Source organism: Manduca sexta, chromosome 10 (assembly GCF_014839805.1).
Source record: "Manduca sexta isolate Smith_Timp_Sample1 chromosome 10, JHU_Msex_v1.0, whole genome shotgun sequence".
In the NCBI taxonomy this organism is placed as follows: Eukaryota; Metazoa; Arthropoda; class Insecta; order Lepidoptera; family Sphingidae; genus Manduca; species Manduca sexta.
In genome coordinates, this window is record NC_051124.1 from 6871222 (window position 1) to 6890281 (window position 19060).

At 33.5% G+C, this 19060-nt stretch overlaps 2 protein-coding genes across 2 annotated transcripts; both read left to right on the plus strand.

Moving 5' to 3' along the window:
• Positions 1-5: 5 nt before the first annotated feature.
• On the plus strand, positions 6-7867 carry LOC115455835 (pickpocket protein 28). Its single transcript, XM_037437160.1, has 15 exons — positions 6-80; positions 362-399; positions 2014-2156; positions 2565-2694; positions 2772-2893; positions 3180-3285; positions 3355-3509; positions 4241-4352; positions 4813-4905; positions 5132-5271; positions 5630-5760; positions 5849-5908; positions 6839-7046; positions 7278-7451; positions 7661-7867. The coding sequence occupies exons 3-15, from the start codon at positions 2029-2031 to the stop codon at positions 7725-7727; spliced, it is 1626 nt and encodes a 541-aa protein (XP_037293057.1). The 5' UTR covers positions 6-80; positions 362-399; positions 2014-2028; the 3' UTR covers positions 7728-7867.
• Positions 7868-11611: 3744 nt separating this feature from the next.
• Positions 11612-18505, plus strand: LOC115455824 (pickpocket protein 28). The gene is made up of 14 exons (XM_030184567.2): positions 11612-11707; positions 11782-11958; positions 12458-12587; positions 12668-12783; positions 13656-13761; positions 14191-14345; positions 14721-14832; positions 15444-15536; positions 16193-16332; positions 16587-16717; positions 16797-16856; positions 16945-17155; positions 17520-17693; positions 18348-18505. Exons 1-14 carry the CDS (start codon positions 11691-11693, stop codon positions 18433-18435), a joined length of 1710 nt encoding a protein of 569 aa, XP_030040427.2. The 5' UTR covers positions 11612-11690; the 3' UTR covers positions 18436-18505.
• The last annotated feature ends 555 nt before the right edge of the window (positions 18506-19060 follow it).

Consider the following 19060-nt stretch of genomic DNA (forward strand, 5'->3'; position numbering starts at 1 on the left):
TCGCGGGGGACGTACGGATCGACTCACGTAAATGCCGATTGGCGCGACCCGCGCAGCCCGCTTGACTCGTCCGAACCCAGGTTTGCCTAAATCTTGACGCATCGTACAAATATCGTCGCATAATACTATGGGATCTGTAGTTGTTAAACACACAACCCTGATAACGGTAATCCTTGGTACATTAATGTACGTCATCCAAGTTAGCAATTACATCAACGGCGCCATGGAAATTACGTACCTTATTCATGTCGTCGCACGGCTTGTTTGATGACTACTGTAATTACAAAATCGACTTGCTTACGGGAAAAAATAAACTATGACTTTTTCTCGGGTATTTCATATTGAACATTATTTATTACAGAACATGTACGACGTGGATCAACATCAACAATGAAAGATGTAAGAAGTCTTTTCAATTTTCCTTTTTCATCCTTTATTCATGATTGAAAACAGATAGGTTCACCTTCATTCGAGCGATGACGTGAGGTGGCCCACTAGCTTGATTGACGATTGCTTGCTTTTTGCTACTAAATACCCGCATTTACATAGTATGACGTAGGTCTTCAGATAGTTTCTTAGAACGTACCAAAGTAGAAAATTAAAGAGCCAGGCACTTTATTAATATAATATTTGATAGTTTCTCAGAGCGCTTTTGCTATGCTGACAATCATAGGAGTAGGTATTTACGTTAGTTTGAGCAAAGGTGTCTTCAGGGCCAAGGTTAAATAAAACTAGGTATATGTTATTGACGTTTTATTCTATCTGTGTTTTGAACATTTTAGAAAGCCCGAGATTTTGTGTTTTTTTTTCTGAGTAACGATTAACTAACTTTTACTAATACGTATTTAATATGAAGTTTACAGATACTATAGCAATGTTCCTAACAGAAGGTATGATGTTTCTCCCTGTCCACCATCGGGTCAGATAAATAATCCCATTTCACTATAACCAATGTTAATAGCACAGAGAATTGCAAGTGTTCCATGTATTGTGTTCATAATTCCTGTCATTTTGAGTATAACCAAAAGATTTTGAACCTTATTTATAACGTCTATATTTTGACTGAAATGCTATACAAACCGTATAAAAATAGGCAAAACTTAGGCAAGTGGAACTCTCCTAAAGGTATCTAAATTATTTTTTGATCTTTATGTCCAAATGGGGATTATTTGGTCACAAATCACATTGCCTTTATAGCTTTCATTAAGTTATTTTCTCTACGTATTGTAAAGTCAGTTGCTAAAATAATACGCAAACAGGCGTCATTATTATAAAAGTCGCTCGACCGTTTACGTTTTTAAGTACCTACGTAAATTGTAAAATCGATTTGTATTCTAGCATAGTAAAATAGCTAACTACTCTGAACCTAAATGTTCTAATTAAAATGTCAACCGACGAAATCGGTTGCGTTCCTTGATGGTCTTACAATTTATGTTGCCAAAAGGCATGCTTTGCTGTTTGACGTAAAAACCAATCCCAGAGAAACGAATCGCTATCACTATGGAGGGTTATAGGGTGATCGCTTTGACCATCCAATCGGACACAAAATACAGATGATTACTATGGAAACTTTATATTTTCTTCAACGACTATAAGTCATTACCCGTCGCTATGACTGGGTGCGTGTGATGCTCACAACATTTGTAATAGGCTGCTCTATGACGAATTGAAAGGTTCCCTGAGGGATTAAAATTTATGCGCACCACGCCATACAAACATAATGCGAAATTTTTCTATATAAATATAAAACATTAATAGGTTAAATAGAACTTGTAGTAACAAATGTTAATTTCTTAATTGGAAGGTATCCCTTGTGGTCATTTTGACTACGCCTTTCGTTTGCCCTATACAAAATTAAAACCCAACGAAACTTGTGTTGCATTAGTCACTCCCGAACAACTCGTCTAAACGTTTGAAGTATTTTTACAATAGCATCGTTAATATAGTCTGTTCTGGTATTATTAAAAAATATAAACCGATTGACCACCCAATAAATCAATTCAATCGTTGTAGTAAGAAGAAAACAAAATGAACTCGAAGCAAAATGGGAGAAGAAAACGCAATATTATCAAGGAATATATTGCAGATTATATGACTAATTCGAATCTTCATGGTCTTAAATACATTGGTGAGAAAGAACGGACATATATCGAAAAGTGAGTTATTTATTCTTCTTATAATTATTACTTAAGTCCTGTGGAGTGAGCACTACGTTTTCTAACATAAACAAATATAAAATTAAGTACCTACCGCTGTGTGAGTAAAATGTATTAATTTTTAGACGAATAAATTCTGAAAATTAATAATCTAATTTTAATATCCATCAATTTTAAAATACTTTTATTTTACGCAGGTCACTTTTATTTTACGCAGTAAAAGTAGTTTAATAAATCATTGTATGACAGTGATTATTTATGAGGGTCTAACTAGTGGTCCAACCTCCCTATATTAACACTATCCATTGCAGTTTAACGATTTTATAACCTCCATAGCTAGATAGTACACAGATAAACTTTACATAGTACACACATAAACTTTATTTTCTAATTTAAATATTTTTGCAGGATATTCTGGATGTCTGTATTTATTGTTTGTGTTGTCTTATGTGCTGGTTTGATTAGAAAGGTGTGGATAAAATGGCACGATACTCCAGTGATCGTTACGTTTGCGGAAAATCCAACGCCCGTATGGCAGGTACGGTACATATTTGATTTAAATACATTATAAAACAATGGTTATTTCACAAATTAAGCATTTATGTCTATTTATAGATACCGTATCCAGCTGTAACTATATGCACAGAAACGAAAACACCGCAAACAAAATACAATTTTACAGAATTCTATCACTTATATCATGGCGAGAACGCATATAATAATTCACGGCAAGACGAGTAAGTTTAAGAAAGCAGTTAATATTATTCATTACTATCTATTATAGCTGCTGAGGGACATTTTGGACGGAAGCTACAAACCTTAACGGCATTTTAATGTTCGACTTGTGACAAAAAATAGCCTATTATGTATCATCCTTCCTTAAGAGTTAAGCTTACTCCATAGTTTCTATTGAGTTTCATCAAAATCGCTGGCCGTAAAAGCATACAAAGTTACTTACGTGTTTATATAGTTACCATAGAGTTCAAACACAAAAAGGAAAAACGTATTTAAATATGCTTCCAGGCGAAATCTGTTTGAAGATGTATCAACGGTTTGTGACAGTGGCGTTGCACCACCTAATGGGCGGAAAGTAGTTAATGGATCTGAAATAATAAATAACATTAGAGAGGTACATGGTATTTGTATTATATAGTATTCCTAAAAACAAGATAATATATTTAATATTCTTGTTATTCAGGTATCGCTAAATATGTCTGAAACAGTTTTTGGATGTAAATGGCAGGACATTCCACGCCCAAACTGCTCTGAATTATTATCACCCATAATCACTGAAGAAGGAATTTGTTATACATTTAACATTCTCGCAGACGATGAGCTATTCCGAATAGAGAAGTAAAAATTCTGTTTTGTGTACAACATTTCGCTGGCTCACCATTACACGGTTCTTCTACATGTTGAATTACGTATATATATCACATAGTTCTATGTCTTCAGTAAAAATGTATATTCCTGAAAGATAAATAAAAAGGGAGCCATGAATTATCGCCTCTAATTTTTCTAACGTGAAAGTTTTAAATCTAATTTTTCGAACATAACTTAAAATTTACTTATGGCCTTGTAATAGTAAGCCAGCGATCGTCTTACGTAGTGAGTTCAAAATGTAACAGGAATTTTGTGATTTCCCGGGTATTTTAGTCCGATTCGTGTCATTTTTTCAATGTAGATTATAATGGATATTGAATTTGGCTTAAAGGTGTAAAGTTAGCCTGTGATGATGTTTTTTATTCTCTTCTGCTCTTAGTCTTTTGCCTGTTTCCTAAAACAAAGGAGGGCCTTAAAAAGCTGTTTAACAAGCTTACATAACAGTTTATGTGCATCGCGAAAAGTATCTATCACACAAGTTCAAGAAAATCAAGTTAAGTATTAAAGGTTTAAAAGATGCTTTAAAATAATATACTCATATTATGCTAAAATAAATAGCACTATTTTAAGAAAATAACAATCTTGCAAATTAATACATAAAAAAAGTTTGCCCAAAGGAGAAAATCCCCGTTACTTTTTGAATACACGAGTCTAATTTATATCAAGATTATTATTTTTTAACAAATGTTTTTTGTGTCCAGCTTAAATACAGATTATTCATATTTAGAACAGAACAGGAAAGCCGAATCATGGAATTTAGATGACGGCTATGCTCATGGCACACCCGTAGAAACCTATCCGCACAGAGGCTCTGTAAGTATAACTCACCTATTTTATACTCATAATTATTAACCAATGTAATAATCACTGTAAAGTTAGGAATATTTTCAAGAAAAGGAGGCTTCATGATTTTATTGTTTGAATCTTTAATAAAACCTTGGTAACTCTACGATATGGTAGAGTTATCGGTGACTGTGGTCGTACTTAGAGCAGTAGGTAATAAGAAATTATTAAAAATAGTAATGTGAATTATGGTCATCAAAAAAAATCCGTGAGGTCCGGTGACATCGTGCTTGAGTTTTATTTCGCACAGGGATCGATAACGAGGTTGGACAATACATGTACGAGTGTTTAGATATGACAATACAATACACTAGAATTACCCTAATTTGAAATTTCTAGCCGATATTTATAAGTTAGCGTTTTCGTCTTAAGCTTTAATTGTTCGACTGGATTGTTGACGGTCGCATAATACTATAATTTTATTTTTCAGGGATATGGTGCAAAATCTGGTTTAACGTTTGTGGTGAAATCATATATTGACAATCGAGATTATCTTTGCAGAGGATCTTTCCAAGGCTTTAAGGTAGGACGTGAAAAAATTAAATTATTATTTCAACTAAAATATGCCACGAAAAATAAACATATTTATCCTATATAGTAAATTTTGGGAAAAAATTGTGATTAACTACTTAATTTCTTTGGTCTCTATGAAATCGCAATGTACTCCCAACAACTCTACTTTTAATTTAATTTATATTAGTAGAGTATATTTGTGATACTATAGTATATAGCATCAATTATAATCTTAGGTGATGTTGCATAATCCAGCTGAGTTGCCGAGGCCTTCACAACTATATTTTCGGGCCCCAGTGTCACAAGAAGTCGTGGTATCCGTGAGGCCAAAAATAATCACCACCTCGGAAGGATTGAAGTCCTATGATCCAGAAAGGTGCCATACCATTTATAAATATGTTTTAGCTCTAGGTATAACCTATATTGCGCTCTTACTTTATCTAAAGAGTCTGACACTATCATACTGAAAACGGGAAATATGTAATGATGATAATGAAAGAAAAATGGATTTAAGTACTCATTTATCTAAATAATTATTATATTAAATCATACTTTTTAAATTAAAGTAAGATAAATTAATAAAATACAATGTATAGTACTTAGTCATAAATTAAGTTTCTGATGGTACATTTTTATTCGATATTATGTTGCCTAATGTTACTTTGAGTTAAGTTATTCACTTATATTATTTAAAGTATAGCATACATTAAAAAAGTAATCGCTTTTGTCCACAGACGACGATGTTATTTCATAAATGAGCGTTACCTTATCTATTTCAAAGTCTACACTCAAGCAAATTGTGAAATGGAATGTCTCACCAACTTTACGTATAATATGTGCGGATGCGTTCATTTCGGAATGCCGCGTAAGTGTGTTCTGAAATATAAATTAGGTAAATTAAATATCAACACATGTATAACATATAGGTTATTTAGAGTTTTACCTTTTTGCAGATTCACAAAACATGCCTGTTTGCAGCGCAGGTAGTATGTCCTGTTTAAAGAAAGCTCAAAGTAAGTTTCTCTTTTCTTCTTTGCATCGTTTTTTTTTTGTTTTTGTGTGTTTTGTACAATAAAGAGTAAAATAAAATAAATAAATAAAGTAAGTAACCTCAATCACCAGGTAAAAAAAATTGAAAATCTGAATCAATCAATCAATATAAGGTTTTTTTTGTATACGTCCATGGCAATTTGTCCCAACTGCATCTGATGGTAAATGGAGTGGGGTCCAATAGAATGTCGACTGACGAAAGATGATTACCCTTCGACAGTCGACACAATTATGGCGGGTTGATGGAATCAGATATATATGCTGGTCCCGGAACGCGATACACTTATGTGATCTTCTATGGCAGGTTTTAAAACCTTGTCGCTACCCGGGCGGTTATAAAATATATCCTACCACCAGCAAATATTTTTGTTTTTTTGGCATCTTCATTCAAATTAGTATTTTAGAGGATCTTATTTTAGTAATCTTTGGCACTTTTTTTGCTTAGTTTCTGGCATCTAATTAAATGGCATGAATACAATTTGTCTCCTCAGAGAATGCATTCACAATCAAGTCGTGAAAGAATAGGAGTACTTAAATATTCACCTAAATGTTTATTTGCTGCACAATACGTACAATGGATGTAACATGAAGATTTCGAAATTAAAGTATTATTAGAACAAATTCTTTCTAATAAGTGCAACGAGCGCTATAATTGCATAAATATAAATATTTCTGATGCATTATAAGGTTTTCAAATTGCTAAATTACGTATTTCTATTATGTATGAACAACGTAATATGTAATTTTGTTACAAATTTTAAAATAAAATAATTATATATAAATAAAGCTACTTCCAGAAAAACCTTAGTTGTTGAAACATTATTGGTTAGTGAACCTGATTTGAAACTACATCATATTCGATCTTTCCAAATATCTTCTTTCTTTAATTTTAGTGGAATTAACAAGTACAGAACTACGAGCTGCGATGGACTACAACATAGATAGAGAAGAGTTAAATAGAGCCCGCGAAATAGCCCAGCAATGCAAGTGCTTGCCAGCATGTACTTCCATACAGTATGAAGCAGAAACTTCACAAGCTGTATTCGATTGGACTGCGTTGTTTCGAGCTTATAACTTTTCACCTCCTCTAGATTTATTAAAGTAAGTTTAATATAAAATGCAATTGGGCTGAGTATGAGAATTAAAGTTTCGACTCTTTAATTTGTTTAATCCTTAATTCATATTTTAGAAGCTAGCGGACCTTGTTCGATATGTGAACCAAAGAGGATTGAATAAACCTTAAATTTTATTAAGGAGTCTGGTTATTACTACCTAAAATTATTAATACCTACTACCTTAACACTATTACGTTGACATAATATTTTTTTCCAGTGTGTCTGGTACTCGCATATTCGTATATTTCAAAGAACCACAGTTCATAACAAATAGACGTTCGGAGATATACGGATTGACCGACTTTCTGGCGAATTGTGGTGGCCTCCTAGGGCTGTTCATGGGTTTTTCGTTTATGAGCCTTGTGGAAATATTCTACTTCTTAACATTAAGGTTTGTGTAACATCAAATAACTATTATACGCTCAAGTTTTACACATGATGATCTATCATGACATGATACGATTTATGCCTAGTTTTAGTATATTTACGTATACAGACTGCAACTAGTTCACCCATGTTTTCTCTACCATATCTCCTTATTATGATATATGTCATCTTGATACGAATTTTGGATTGAATTTGGATTTGTTTTATTAACAGGCCTTGCTGTTTATTGCGTCGGCGCCAAAACCAGCGTACCTTGGAGTGTCCCAAAGGAGAAATATAAAAAAGATAGATGTCTTAATGTATATTTATTTCAGTCATTTGTCATGTAGGTAATACTAACATGAAAGAAAGAAAACAAAGAAAAATATTTTATTATATTTATTATTACATAACTTTAAAATTATATTCCTATAATGTCTATTATACCTATCGATTAAATAAATGATAAAATAAATAAATAAACGTTTAACTTTTTATATGACATTTTATTTACCTGTAATACCGCCTACAAGTTTTTCTTACTACTGAAAATCTGGGTGGCTTACGAGGTTATACTTGCCCACCATCCTACCAGTAGCTGAGCAGTTACCAGTTGATATCAAAATATCTTTAACTTCCAAAATTAAACTTGGGTTATTTGTATTTGATGCAATTTGTCATTAGGTTGTAGAAGAAAAACACAAGCATATTTTTAACTAAAGTTGAAAATTATGACATTAAAATGAAATTTTAGAATATAACCGTTTTTTTATAAACCTCCTGGATTTGAACCTTATACAACATTCAAAAAAAAATTATAAACCTCCTGGATTCAAGCTGTATACAAAATTCGAAAACTCAAGCTTAATCTTATTTGGTTTTAAAATCACAAATTTTATTATTTAATTGTACCTACATGCGGGCAAAATTATGGGAATTAAATCGATGAACATTGAGATCTTCTACCTACCTGCATCTGTTCCTACATCAGATCATATCCTATAACGTTAAATTTCTGACCAATAAAGTGGTCTAATAACACGTGTTTATCCAAAGGCTACAAAGTGTACTATTACAGGGCTTCCAACTTAAGTCTAGAAATGTGTGCCCCTATTACTGCTACGGAAGATAATATTATACAGGGATCTTTATCTAGAAGAGACATAGAGCATGGACACGGGGCTTCTAACTTAGATCTAAAAATGTGTGCTAATACTACCTAGCAATACATATAGAGTATGGAAGTGTTAGACTAAAAAGTTATTCACCTTGAGTGATTGCTAGCCTTCATAGATTTCAGTTGCTTTTAATTTCTAAATTGTTGTCTAATAAATATTATGGTATATCGTCATGCAGGTTTATATTAGATAGTAGGTCGCTCCGGTTATGTCTTAATACTTAGATACCAACGCAGTGTACCTAGATTTCTGTCACTCAGCAGCTCAAGGAATTTCGTATTAGAGTTCGAGGGGCATATTTGGGCATTATTAAACGTAACACCGTAATGTCTCAGATTGACGAACATGCAGTATGCCATGGAGAACTTTATAATTAAAAGTTCTGATATTGCTACAATGGGCCTATTTATGGCTTACCATCAGATTACTAGTAACTAGCTCGTCTCATTACTAAAATGCATAAAATATATTGCATAATGTGGTCAGATTATCATACCAGAACGTGTGAACAAATAAGCCTACTCACATCCTGCTCGTATTATCTAAAATAATAAGAATGTGATAGTTTTGAAGATGTCTGTTCAAGTTCTTTTTGTTAGCGCAACACACACAAACCGCTAAATAGATATAGATATTAGTTTCGTTATTTTATAAGCCAGCAAATTTAGATAACCACACTTTGAATACATTGCATACACACTACTCCAATCCACGCTCTATAACTCCAAAATAACCAAGGATTCGTGAGCAATCTTAACTTTATTTTAGGACTAGCTTTTGCTCGCGGCTCCGCCCGCGTTATAAAGTTTTTCAAGCTAAAGTTTACCGTTATAAAAATAATAGTTTCCCGGGAGCCTATGTTCTTCCCAGGGTCTCAAACTGTCTCCATACCAAATTTCATCTTAATACGTTGGGTAGTTTTTGAGTTTAACACGTAACAGACAGATGCAGCGGGGGACTTTTGTTATATTATTTAGAACTTTTTAAGTGAAACAATCCCGTCATACATCATTGTTGCATAACTTTAACCGTTTACGCAGCGCAGGCAACGGAAGCTCTCAAAACTCATAATTTTCCCCGTTTTTGCAACATGTTTCATTACTGCTCCGCTCCTATTGGTCATAGCGTGATGATATATAGCCTATAGCACTCCAGGAACAAAGGGCTATCCAACACAAAAAAGATTTTTTCAGTTCAAACCGGTAGTTCCTGAGATTAGCCATTACTGCTCCGCTCCTATTGGTATAGCGTGATGATATATAGCTTATAGCGGTCCACAAATAAAGGGCTATCCAACACAAAACGAATTTTTTGGTTGAAACCGGTAGTTCCTAAGATTAGCCATTACTGCTCCGCTCCTATTGATCATAGCGTGATGATATATAACTTTGAGCACTCCACAAACAAAGGACTATTCAACACAAAAATATGTTTTCAGTTCGAATCGGTAGTTCCTGAGATTAGCCATTACTGCTCCGCTCCTATTGGGTATAGCGTGATGATATATAGTCTATAGCACTCCACGAACAAAGGGCTATCCAACGCAAAAAGAATTTTCCAGTTTGGACCGGTAGTTCCTGAGATTAGCCATTACTGCCCCGCTCCTATTGGGTATAGCGTGATGATATATAGCCTATAGCACTCCACAAACAAAGGGCTATCCAACGCAAAAAGAATTTTTCAGTTTGGACCGGTAGTTCCTGAGATTAGCCATTACTGCCCCGCTCCTATTGGGTATAGCGTGATGATATATAGCCTATAGCACTCCACGAACAAAGGGCTGTCCAACGCAAAAGAATTTTTCAGTTTGGACCGGTAGTTCCTGAGATTAGCCATTACTGCCCCGCTCCTATTGGGTATAGCGTGATGATATATAGCCTATAGCACTCCACGAACAAAGGGCTATCCAACGTAAAAAGGATTTTTCGGTTTGGACCGGTAGTTCCTGAGATTAGCGCGTTCAAACAAACAAACAAACAAACAAACTCTTCAGCTTTATATAATAGTATAGATAAGAATAGTGAAGAGGAAATGGTTTTGGCGCCTAATGATACGATTTACAGATTATGCGAACGTTTATTATATCTTAACATTGACTCTAACTTCTGGGGGGAAAGCAGTGAATAATTGTGATGGTTGAAAGAAATGTTTATACGAAAGAATAGTCGTACACGAAAACGTCTTGTTTGATTTACCATCCCAAAAGCTTCAACACTGTGAAGGTGCGCTGCATTATGTTTAACTTCATCAGGTACCCAATTCATCTGTCAGTTTCACGGTCGTCGCTATAGCCTTTATAGTCATCCTCGTAAGTTCTGCACCTTCACAAACACTGACGAGAAAACAATTTATTATGCTATATAAATACATCAACCTAGCCTACCACTTTTTCTGATGACACAGATATACATATACAAGTACGTTCATGAGAATCATATAATATCCCTCTCAGTAGTAGAGGAGGCCCGTGCCCAACAGAGGGACAGTATATAATACAGGGCTGATATTAATATTAATAAATACTATTTTTTATTTACTAAAATGCATAAAATATATTGCATAATGTGGTCATAATTTATAAATACTATTTTTTATCATGACAGTGTACAACGGGTTTCTTATTCCAAGGAAAGCTCCGTCTCTGTATCACACATACGAAGCTGCAAACAATAGCTTACAGATTAGAAGTTGTTCTGGCTGCTTGGGCTACATCCAGCACAATGAGCAAACACACACACTTTTCCGAAGTTATCAAGAACTATAAAATGGGTATGAAGGTTTTTGGACATTAGCACATTCGCTGAGAAAAGATTTTATGAAAAACTTTCATCAAAATATACACACGGGCGGCAAATAAGCTAATATAATTGTAGCGTCAATTCATTTTGTTAAAAGACAAATTAAAGTTTACCTACATAGTTAATTGGTACGACGCGACATTGGCATAATATAATAATTTCACATTAGGCATATTCATTTCATAATTGGAACAATCCTCTTGGGAATAGAAATGCGACGCCCTTCATTTTCAACGGCGTAATTAAAATTCGGTGTAAGCTCGCAGAGTGTAGTCACTCCAAAACAACATGCGGAGACACGCGAGGTATCGTTTAGAAATATTGTATTTTACAAATTATTCATTATTTAATAATTTGAAAATATGAATATTATTTTCAGATCTGGAAGCCTAGGCGATATCCCAGATGACGATCTAGAAAAAACAAATGACAATGAAAAGCAAGGTACGAAGATAAAGAACAATGATATCAAAGATTACATTGTAGATTACACGAATAATTCAAATCTTCATGGCCTCAAATACATCGGTGAGAAAGAAAGGACTTACGTCGAAAAGTAAGTATTCTTAAAACTCTACTGCTCTATAGATAAGTTTTGTTTCACCTAGAGATACCTCCTTAGGTAAAGAAAAGATAATTATTCAATTACCTTAATCAATACAATTGTTACAATGGGTTTGTTATCTGTAATGTGTGATCCTGTAATTGGCGCATCAAAGTTAGCTAAGTGCACAGTGCAATCCATCAGACGCAATGCTCCGTTATAGAAAAATATACCCATTTGCAAAATATATCCACCTATTTTTATACTTGTAATATATTTGAAAGTAATGGTGTAAATCTTATTTTGATTCATTTATTGCTACGATTTTAGTATTTTTCTCTTCACTTCGCTTCCTGTAACTCGTAAGTGATTTTAAGTTTTCAATGAATACCTCACACAGTTATTGTGACCGTGAAACACATAATTAATTAAACATGCAGTACATTCTGTAAGTATGGCCATTTATGAAAATAATATCTACTTATGTATTCTAAATAGGGTATTTTTTCAGAATATTCTGGCTAATTGCTTTTATATGCTGCGTAGTTCTGTGTAGTTGTTTAATAAGACAAGTGTGGATTAAGTGGAATATAAGCCCAGTGATTGTAAGTTTTGCTGAAAACCCAACCCCGGTTTGGCAGGTAAATTACTTTTATATTAGTGTATACTGGCCTTTGTTAATAATAATTCCGATTATTTTACAAATCCATTCTCTTTCTAGATACCATACCCAGCCGTTACGATTTGCGGAGAAACAAAAACTAGGCAGAAAAAATTCAATTTCACTGAATATTTTCATTTATACAGAAATAAACGCGATAATTTAACAGAAGAATTGTGAGTATCAACGGGAATAGTAGTTGTAACTTGTAAATAGTGTTGTAAATGAGGCGATCCAAATGTATCCACTACCCAGACACCAGGCGCAAATCCTTTAAGGGCGCAGAAATAACCACTCCAGGACCAAGTTTTATGTCATACAAATCTCATGATAGTAGCATACTTACTATATTATTTATTGCACCTTCATTTGTTTAACTGTTTATATGACACCAAAAAAATCCGACATAAAAGTCTCGAATACATCTTCCCGGGGTAAAATAGCCTATGTCCTTCCCAGTAATAATATAATAATAATATCAGCCCTGTATATATACTTGCCCACTGCTGAGCACGGGCCTCCTCTACTACTGAGAGGGATTAGGCCTTAGTCCACCACGCTGGCCTAACGCGGATTGGTAGACTTCACACACCTTCGAAATTCCTATAGAGAACTTCTCAGATGTGCAGGTTTCCTCACGATGTTTTCCTTCACCGTTAAAGCGAACGATAAATTCACAAAGAATACACACATGATTTTTTTTTTCATGATTTTTCTTCCCAGTGTCCCAAACTATCTCCATACTAAATTTCATCCAAATCAGTTCAGCGTTTTACTAGTTAAGAAGTAAGATACAGACAGACAGAACTACTTGCGCTTTAATAATATAAGTATAAAGTGGATTGCTATCTGGAAAAAAACCTTCCACCAGACAATGATCGAATTCAGTGAGATTAACATGCGTTTTGAGATCGAACGTGGTCTGAAGACCAATGTTCCTCGCCCAGTTCTTTTTGTAACCGGCGTTCGAGCAAATAGCTCATTTGAAAGCTGAACATACCATAATTTAATTAAAGCGGTTTTTTAAGAATGTTGTTTATGCTTGTAGAAAAAATCTTTTTGAAGACGTCACAATGATTTGTGACGATCACCTTGCACCATCTATAGGACGAAATTTCAGTGAAGGGGCGGACATAACAAACAACATAAAAATGGTAAGAACTTATATTTTTATGTTCTGTTCATTAATTAAATTTTGTTATTTGATTTTAACAGCAGTATCTATATTATAATAAGCTAAAAAGCGCGTTAAAAAAATTAATTTAAATATAAGTAGTCATAATGTTTGTCGGTAGCATTTTTTGTGCTGACGCAGGAAAAGGAAAATTAGATAAAAAATGTGCATACCATATTTTATTAATTATGGAATACATAAAGGCGAGCCTTTATGTATCCTCGAACTGCTTAGAAGATATTAAACAAAAACACAAATTTCAATTCCAGACAACTTAACGTATTTATCAAATTTAAAAACATATTTAAAAGACAATTATCCAATCCGGAACTGGAAACTAGAACATTACAACTAGACCAACAACTTGTAATTAATAAAAAGGGCTAAACTTAATCAATAATGTTTGCAGGTATCGCCTACATTGACAGATGTATTTTTTGAGTGTACTTGGAAGGACACACCGGTAGATAATTGTTCTATGCTTTTCTCTCCAGTGGTAACTGAAGAAGGAATTTGTTACACATTTAATACCCTCCGAGCTGAAGAGTTATTTAGGACAGAGAAGTATTTATTACTTTTATGTATTTCTAAAACAAATTGGTCGAATCCCGAATATTCAAAAAAAAATCTTATGGAATGTTTAGACTTCGTACGGGTATCATACGGATTTTCCTAGTGATTTTTTATGCTAGTGCTTATCATCGAAAGAAGTAAGCTCTCTTTTAGTCGTCAGGTTGTTTAAAAACGACGTATACATGACTAGCAACACTAAGGTTTAGTCAATAAAGATTAAAGTCGTAATATTAATTTAAATTAATAATTGCACTTTAGTTTATTGGTTATTCCCCTTATCTAGCGATTTTTGAATATTTAATACCAATATTAAATGCAGAATAGGGCGATATTTTAATTATTAAATGATGTGACACTTATTTGCAGTTTGCATAAAGATTATCCATATTTGGAGCATGATAAAAAAGCTGGATCTTGGAATTTAGATGAGGGTTATGCTCCAAATACACCTATAGAAACTTATCCGAATCGGGGATCGGTAAGCTTATTTTATATAAGTACTTGTAGAGAGCGAAATTGTAGAGACGTTATGCTTGATTTAACACACGATAATAGTGGGTGCTTTTATACAGGTGTTTCATATTTGACAGGATCTTCTACAGATTAATAAAATTATATTACCGAATGCATATACCAATTGCACCTAAAATAATTTATTTAAGAATATTTCCTACCACTGGCAAAATTAAAATAAATTAAAATTCAAGTAGATTCCTTATATACTAATCTAAAATTTAAATAACCTAACCAATGGCGTTCGGCCCTTGGCAGATAGAAATGCAACATTTTTTAGTCATCGCCAGTATTTTCATCCTTCTGTCACTACAAGCGTAAAGTACTACTGAGACGACCCAGTGATAATATCGTTGCACGTCCATACATAGCTATATTATTATATATAACCTTACTTAATCCGTAGCTGGAGAGACGTTGTCCCGTTTTCCTGTCGTAAATGCCTTAATTTTCCACACAATTATAACGTCATGTCCTAAAGAAATTTCGTTTACACAATCAATTATTTTCATATACTTAATTAATAATAAATTCTTTATAGGAAAACCACATATGTTTATAGCATGTTTATTTCAGGGGTATGGTGCAAAATCTGGTTTAACGTTTGTACTGAAAGCAAATACCATCGATCTAGATTATCTTTGTAGAGGTCCAGTCCAAGGATTCAAGGTAATTTTGTACAATTATTCAATCGTAAACTCGATACCAGTAAACATAATCTATACAACAAGAAAACAAATACTTATTTAAAGTAATTTAGAAATTAAATAATAAAAAATGAAACAATTAATATAATTAGGTATCACTTACCTTTTACAAACATAGATACCTATTTTGTATTTAATATACACAATAAAATATTTTAAAGTACATTATTTTATAGAAGCTACTTATGTATATAAATGATAATAACCTTAGTTTCGTAAACCATCAAAAATAGATAGATAAAAACAAACATGAGAATGTAATCAATTAAACATTTATTGAGATCCTAAACTATCCTGTGCTCAATCTGCGTATGCAATGTATGCTCGTTGGGCTATCCAATGCCGCCCGCAGAGATTTTCGTAGTGGACCACTAAACTTAAAAAAAAAACTAAAATATAATAAGAAACCTAATCTAAGAACACTTGAACTGTATATTGCCATTATATGAGTAAATTCGTTCAGTTGATTATGAATATTTTATTATATTTGAATTTTGTTTTTAGACATTTAAGTAGATTAATGAATTTAGGTCCGACTCCGGGGTACCATAACTAAGACGTCTTTGTTTCCAAATAGAAATAGGTTAAGTAGGACTGAACCATATTTTATGTCCTCAGATCCTTTTACACAATGCAGCCGAGTTACCTAGACTTTCACAGCAATATTTTCGTTCGCCTCTATCACAAGAAATCGTAGTCTCCGTGAAACCAAAACTGATGACTACCTCTGAAGGATTGAGACCTTATGATCCCGAAAGGTGCGTTTCCAAAGTGTAAAAGTAAAATACCCAAGTATATTAGATGTGGTGTAATTTGTGAAAAAATAATTAAGTACTTATGTATAAATTTGTTATTTTTTATGTATAGAATGCTTAATATGATAAAAGATGCATCCTGGAGGCAATTGAGCCTATTTTAATTTTATATGTGCATTAGCTATGCATAACAATTATAAGTACGAAAATTAAAAGTTAAAATATACCTCCGTTAACCCTACATTTCTGATTCACAGACGACAGTGTTATTTCCCAAACGAGCGCTACCTTCGATATTTCAAAGTCTACACTCAAGCAAATTGTCAAATGGAATGTTTGGCCAACTTTACATACGCACGATGCGGCTGCGTTCATTTCGGAATGCCACGTAATGCTGTTTGGTAATCAATACTTGACATTATTATGTTGCACCAAGTTAGAGTAATGTGTTAAAATTCGCTTTGCAGATGCCACGGATATGGCTGTATGCAATGCAGGAAGAATGGCGTGCATCAAAAAATCTCAAAGTAAGTAAATGTACACAAACATTTATGTAATTTGCAATTATAGTGCTCAAGTTTTGATTGATGTATTTAACTTCAATGACCGTTACAGTGGAATTGGTAACGATTGGAATACAATCTGCAATAGACAAAAAAGCTTCAGACACGGAAGCATTAAATAGAGCCCGCGAAGTATCGGAACAATGCCAGTGTCTATTGGCGTGCACCTCCATAGAATACGAAGCAGAAACTTCACAAGCGGATTACGATTGGGAAGCGTTGTATAGAGCTAACAAATCAGAGATCCCCGTAGATTTGGCAAAGTGAGTATTAGTAAAATTCGAACATATTATGTAAGTAACTTATTTTATTTAATAGCTTCAGTAAATATTCCTACTATTTGTAACCGGACAATAAGGAATTAAAGTGAATCTCCAAAACCCAGCATTATCTTATTTTATATGAACTGTCAGTGTGATATCCACCATAAAAGGAGGGATAAGGAGGTTAAGGAAACGATCATGGAACATTCAACATAAAAAAGTACAAGTCTACCATTGCTGTATATTATAATAGTAGTTTACCTATCATTTAGCGACCATGCATGAAATAATATTAAAATGTACTATTATTAATAAAACCTAAATAATATGAAAATTGGTTGTATATCAGTTTCTTTTCTTTCAGCGTGAGTTATTCCCGAGTTATGATCTTCTTCAAAGAAGCGCAGTTCATAACATCTCGACGTTCCGAGTTATATGGGCAAACTGATTTCCTGGCCAGCTGCGGAGGTCTACTCGGGCTGTTCATGGGATTCTCTTTTATCAGTCTCATAGAATTAATCTATTTCTTAACTCTACGGTAAGTACTGTTTAAGGGTTATGTTCATGTTAAATGATTTAGAACAACTAAACCTAAGTTAAACATATTGAAATTACAAAATAGAATATCTAAAAGAAATAATTTGGTAAGTATTTAAAAAAAAATGGAATTTGAATTTTAATCACGACTTGTTCCTCTGTAATGTAATATCCGCCCGGATAGCGACGACTAGGTGTTAAAACCCGCCATAGTAGCCCACGTAAGTGTGTCGCTTTTCTGGCTCAGCCTGTGTATATCAGGTTCTAACAGGCCGGCATAATTGTGTCGACTGTCGAAGGGTAATCATTCATCGTCAGTCGACATACTATTGGGTTTGGACCCCACTCCACTTATTAACAGGTACAGGGGGGTTATTTTACCGTGCACGTATAAAAAAAAGATACTAAGGGGATAGGCAGTGTGATTGCAGCTTGTATTGTCTATTTTTACCTTTATATTTTCATTGTTTGTATTGTTCGCAATCTGTGTTTACTCGTAGCGGGTTGTGCATCTTATACTTAACTAGTGTGATTATTTTATATGTATTTTTATATGTATTATATGTATGTTAGATTTTTAGGCAAATCAATATAAATAATTAAATACTTAAATAGCCTCCCGATTATGAGTTTATATTTTGCATTTTTGTTTCAGACTTTGCTGTGTATTTTTTCGGCGCCAAAATACGCTTGCTCCTGTGGAATTTCCTAGCGCTACTGATAATAAAACACATAAATTTTAATATAAATACGAATATATAAACCTACTTACGTTGAATGAATGTAGTTTAAGAAATATATTGATACATAATATTATAAGTTTTTGAAGTAATACTTTCCTATGGGTCACTGTATTAGTCATTGTCAATGCAGTGTACAATACATTAAATTTCTATAAGTAAGTATTTAAATTTAAGTTTAATTTAATGACGTTATTTATCTATACCTTACACAGTAATATATTTAAGCCGTTTAACAATACGTCAAAATTTAACTTGATACTTATACTTACTTACTAGAAATAAATATTAGTAGATAATACCGTTATTTCTAAGTATTCTTATCAAATAAATTTTAAATCCTCTTGCATTGTTTTTTTATTCTGTTTTATTTGATATAGTTATAGGTTTTACCAAAAACGCGAAAGCGCTTGCTAACGCTTTACTCTACTACTAAGTACAATACATCCATCCTGTCGTTCCCTCAATGCTGAGGGTCGTGACCGCAGTAGGCTGAGTCTAGAGAGTCTATAAGCGCCCTCTATCTGGTTCTATCATCGGCGGCGTGAATTGCATCGTGCAGCTTGAGTTGCAAAGGTTTAGTGATTTTTTCACTCCATTTAGCCGGTGGTCTCCCACGAGGGCTCAA

Coding starts and splice junctions, on each gene's coding strand:
- LOC115455824 (XM_030184567.2), top strand. Junction 16,857..16,944: donor GTGCATCAAAAAATCTCAAA/GTAAGTAAATGT, acceptor TGACCGTTACAG/TGGAATTGGTAACGATTGGA. Junction 17,156..17,519: donor ATCCCCGTAGATTTGGCAAA/GTGAGTATTAGT, acceptor CTTTTCTTTCAG/CGTGAGTTATTCCCGAGTTA.
- LOC115455835 (XM_037437160.1), top strand. CDS start 2,029: ATGAACTCGAAGCAAAATGGGAGAAGAAAACGCAATATTATCAAGGAA. Junction 4,353..4,812: donor CCTATCCGCACAGAGGCTCT/GTAAGTATAACT, acceptor TTTATTTTTCAG/GGATATGGTGCAAAATCTGG. Junction 5,909..6,838: donor CTGTTTAAAGAAAGCTCAAA/GTAAGTTTCTCT, acceptor CTTTAATTTTAG/TGGAATTAACAAGTACAGAA.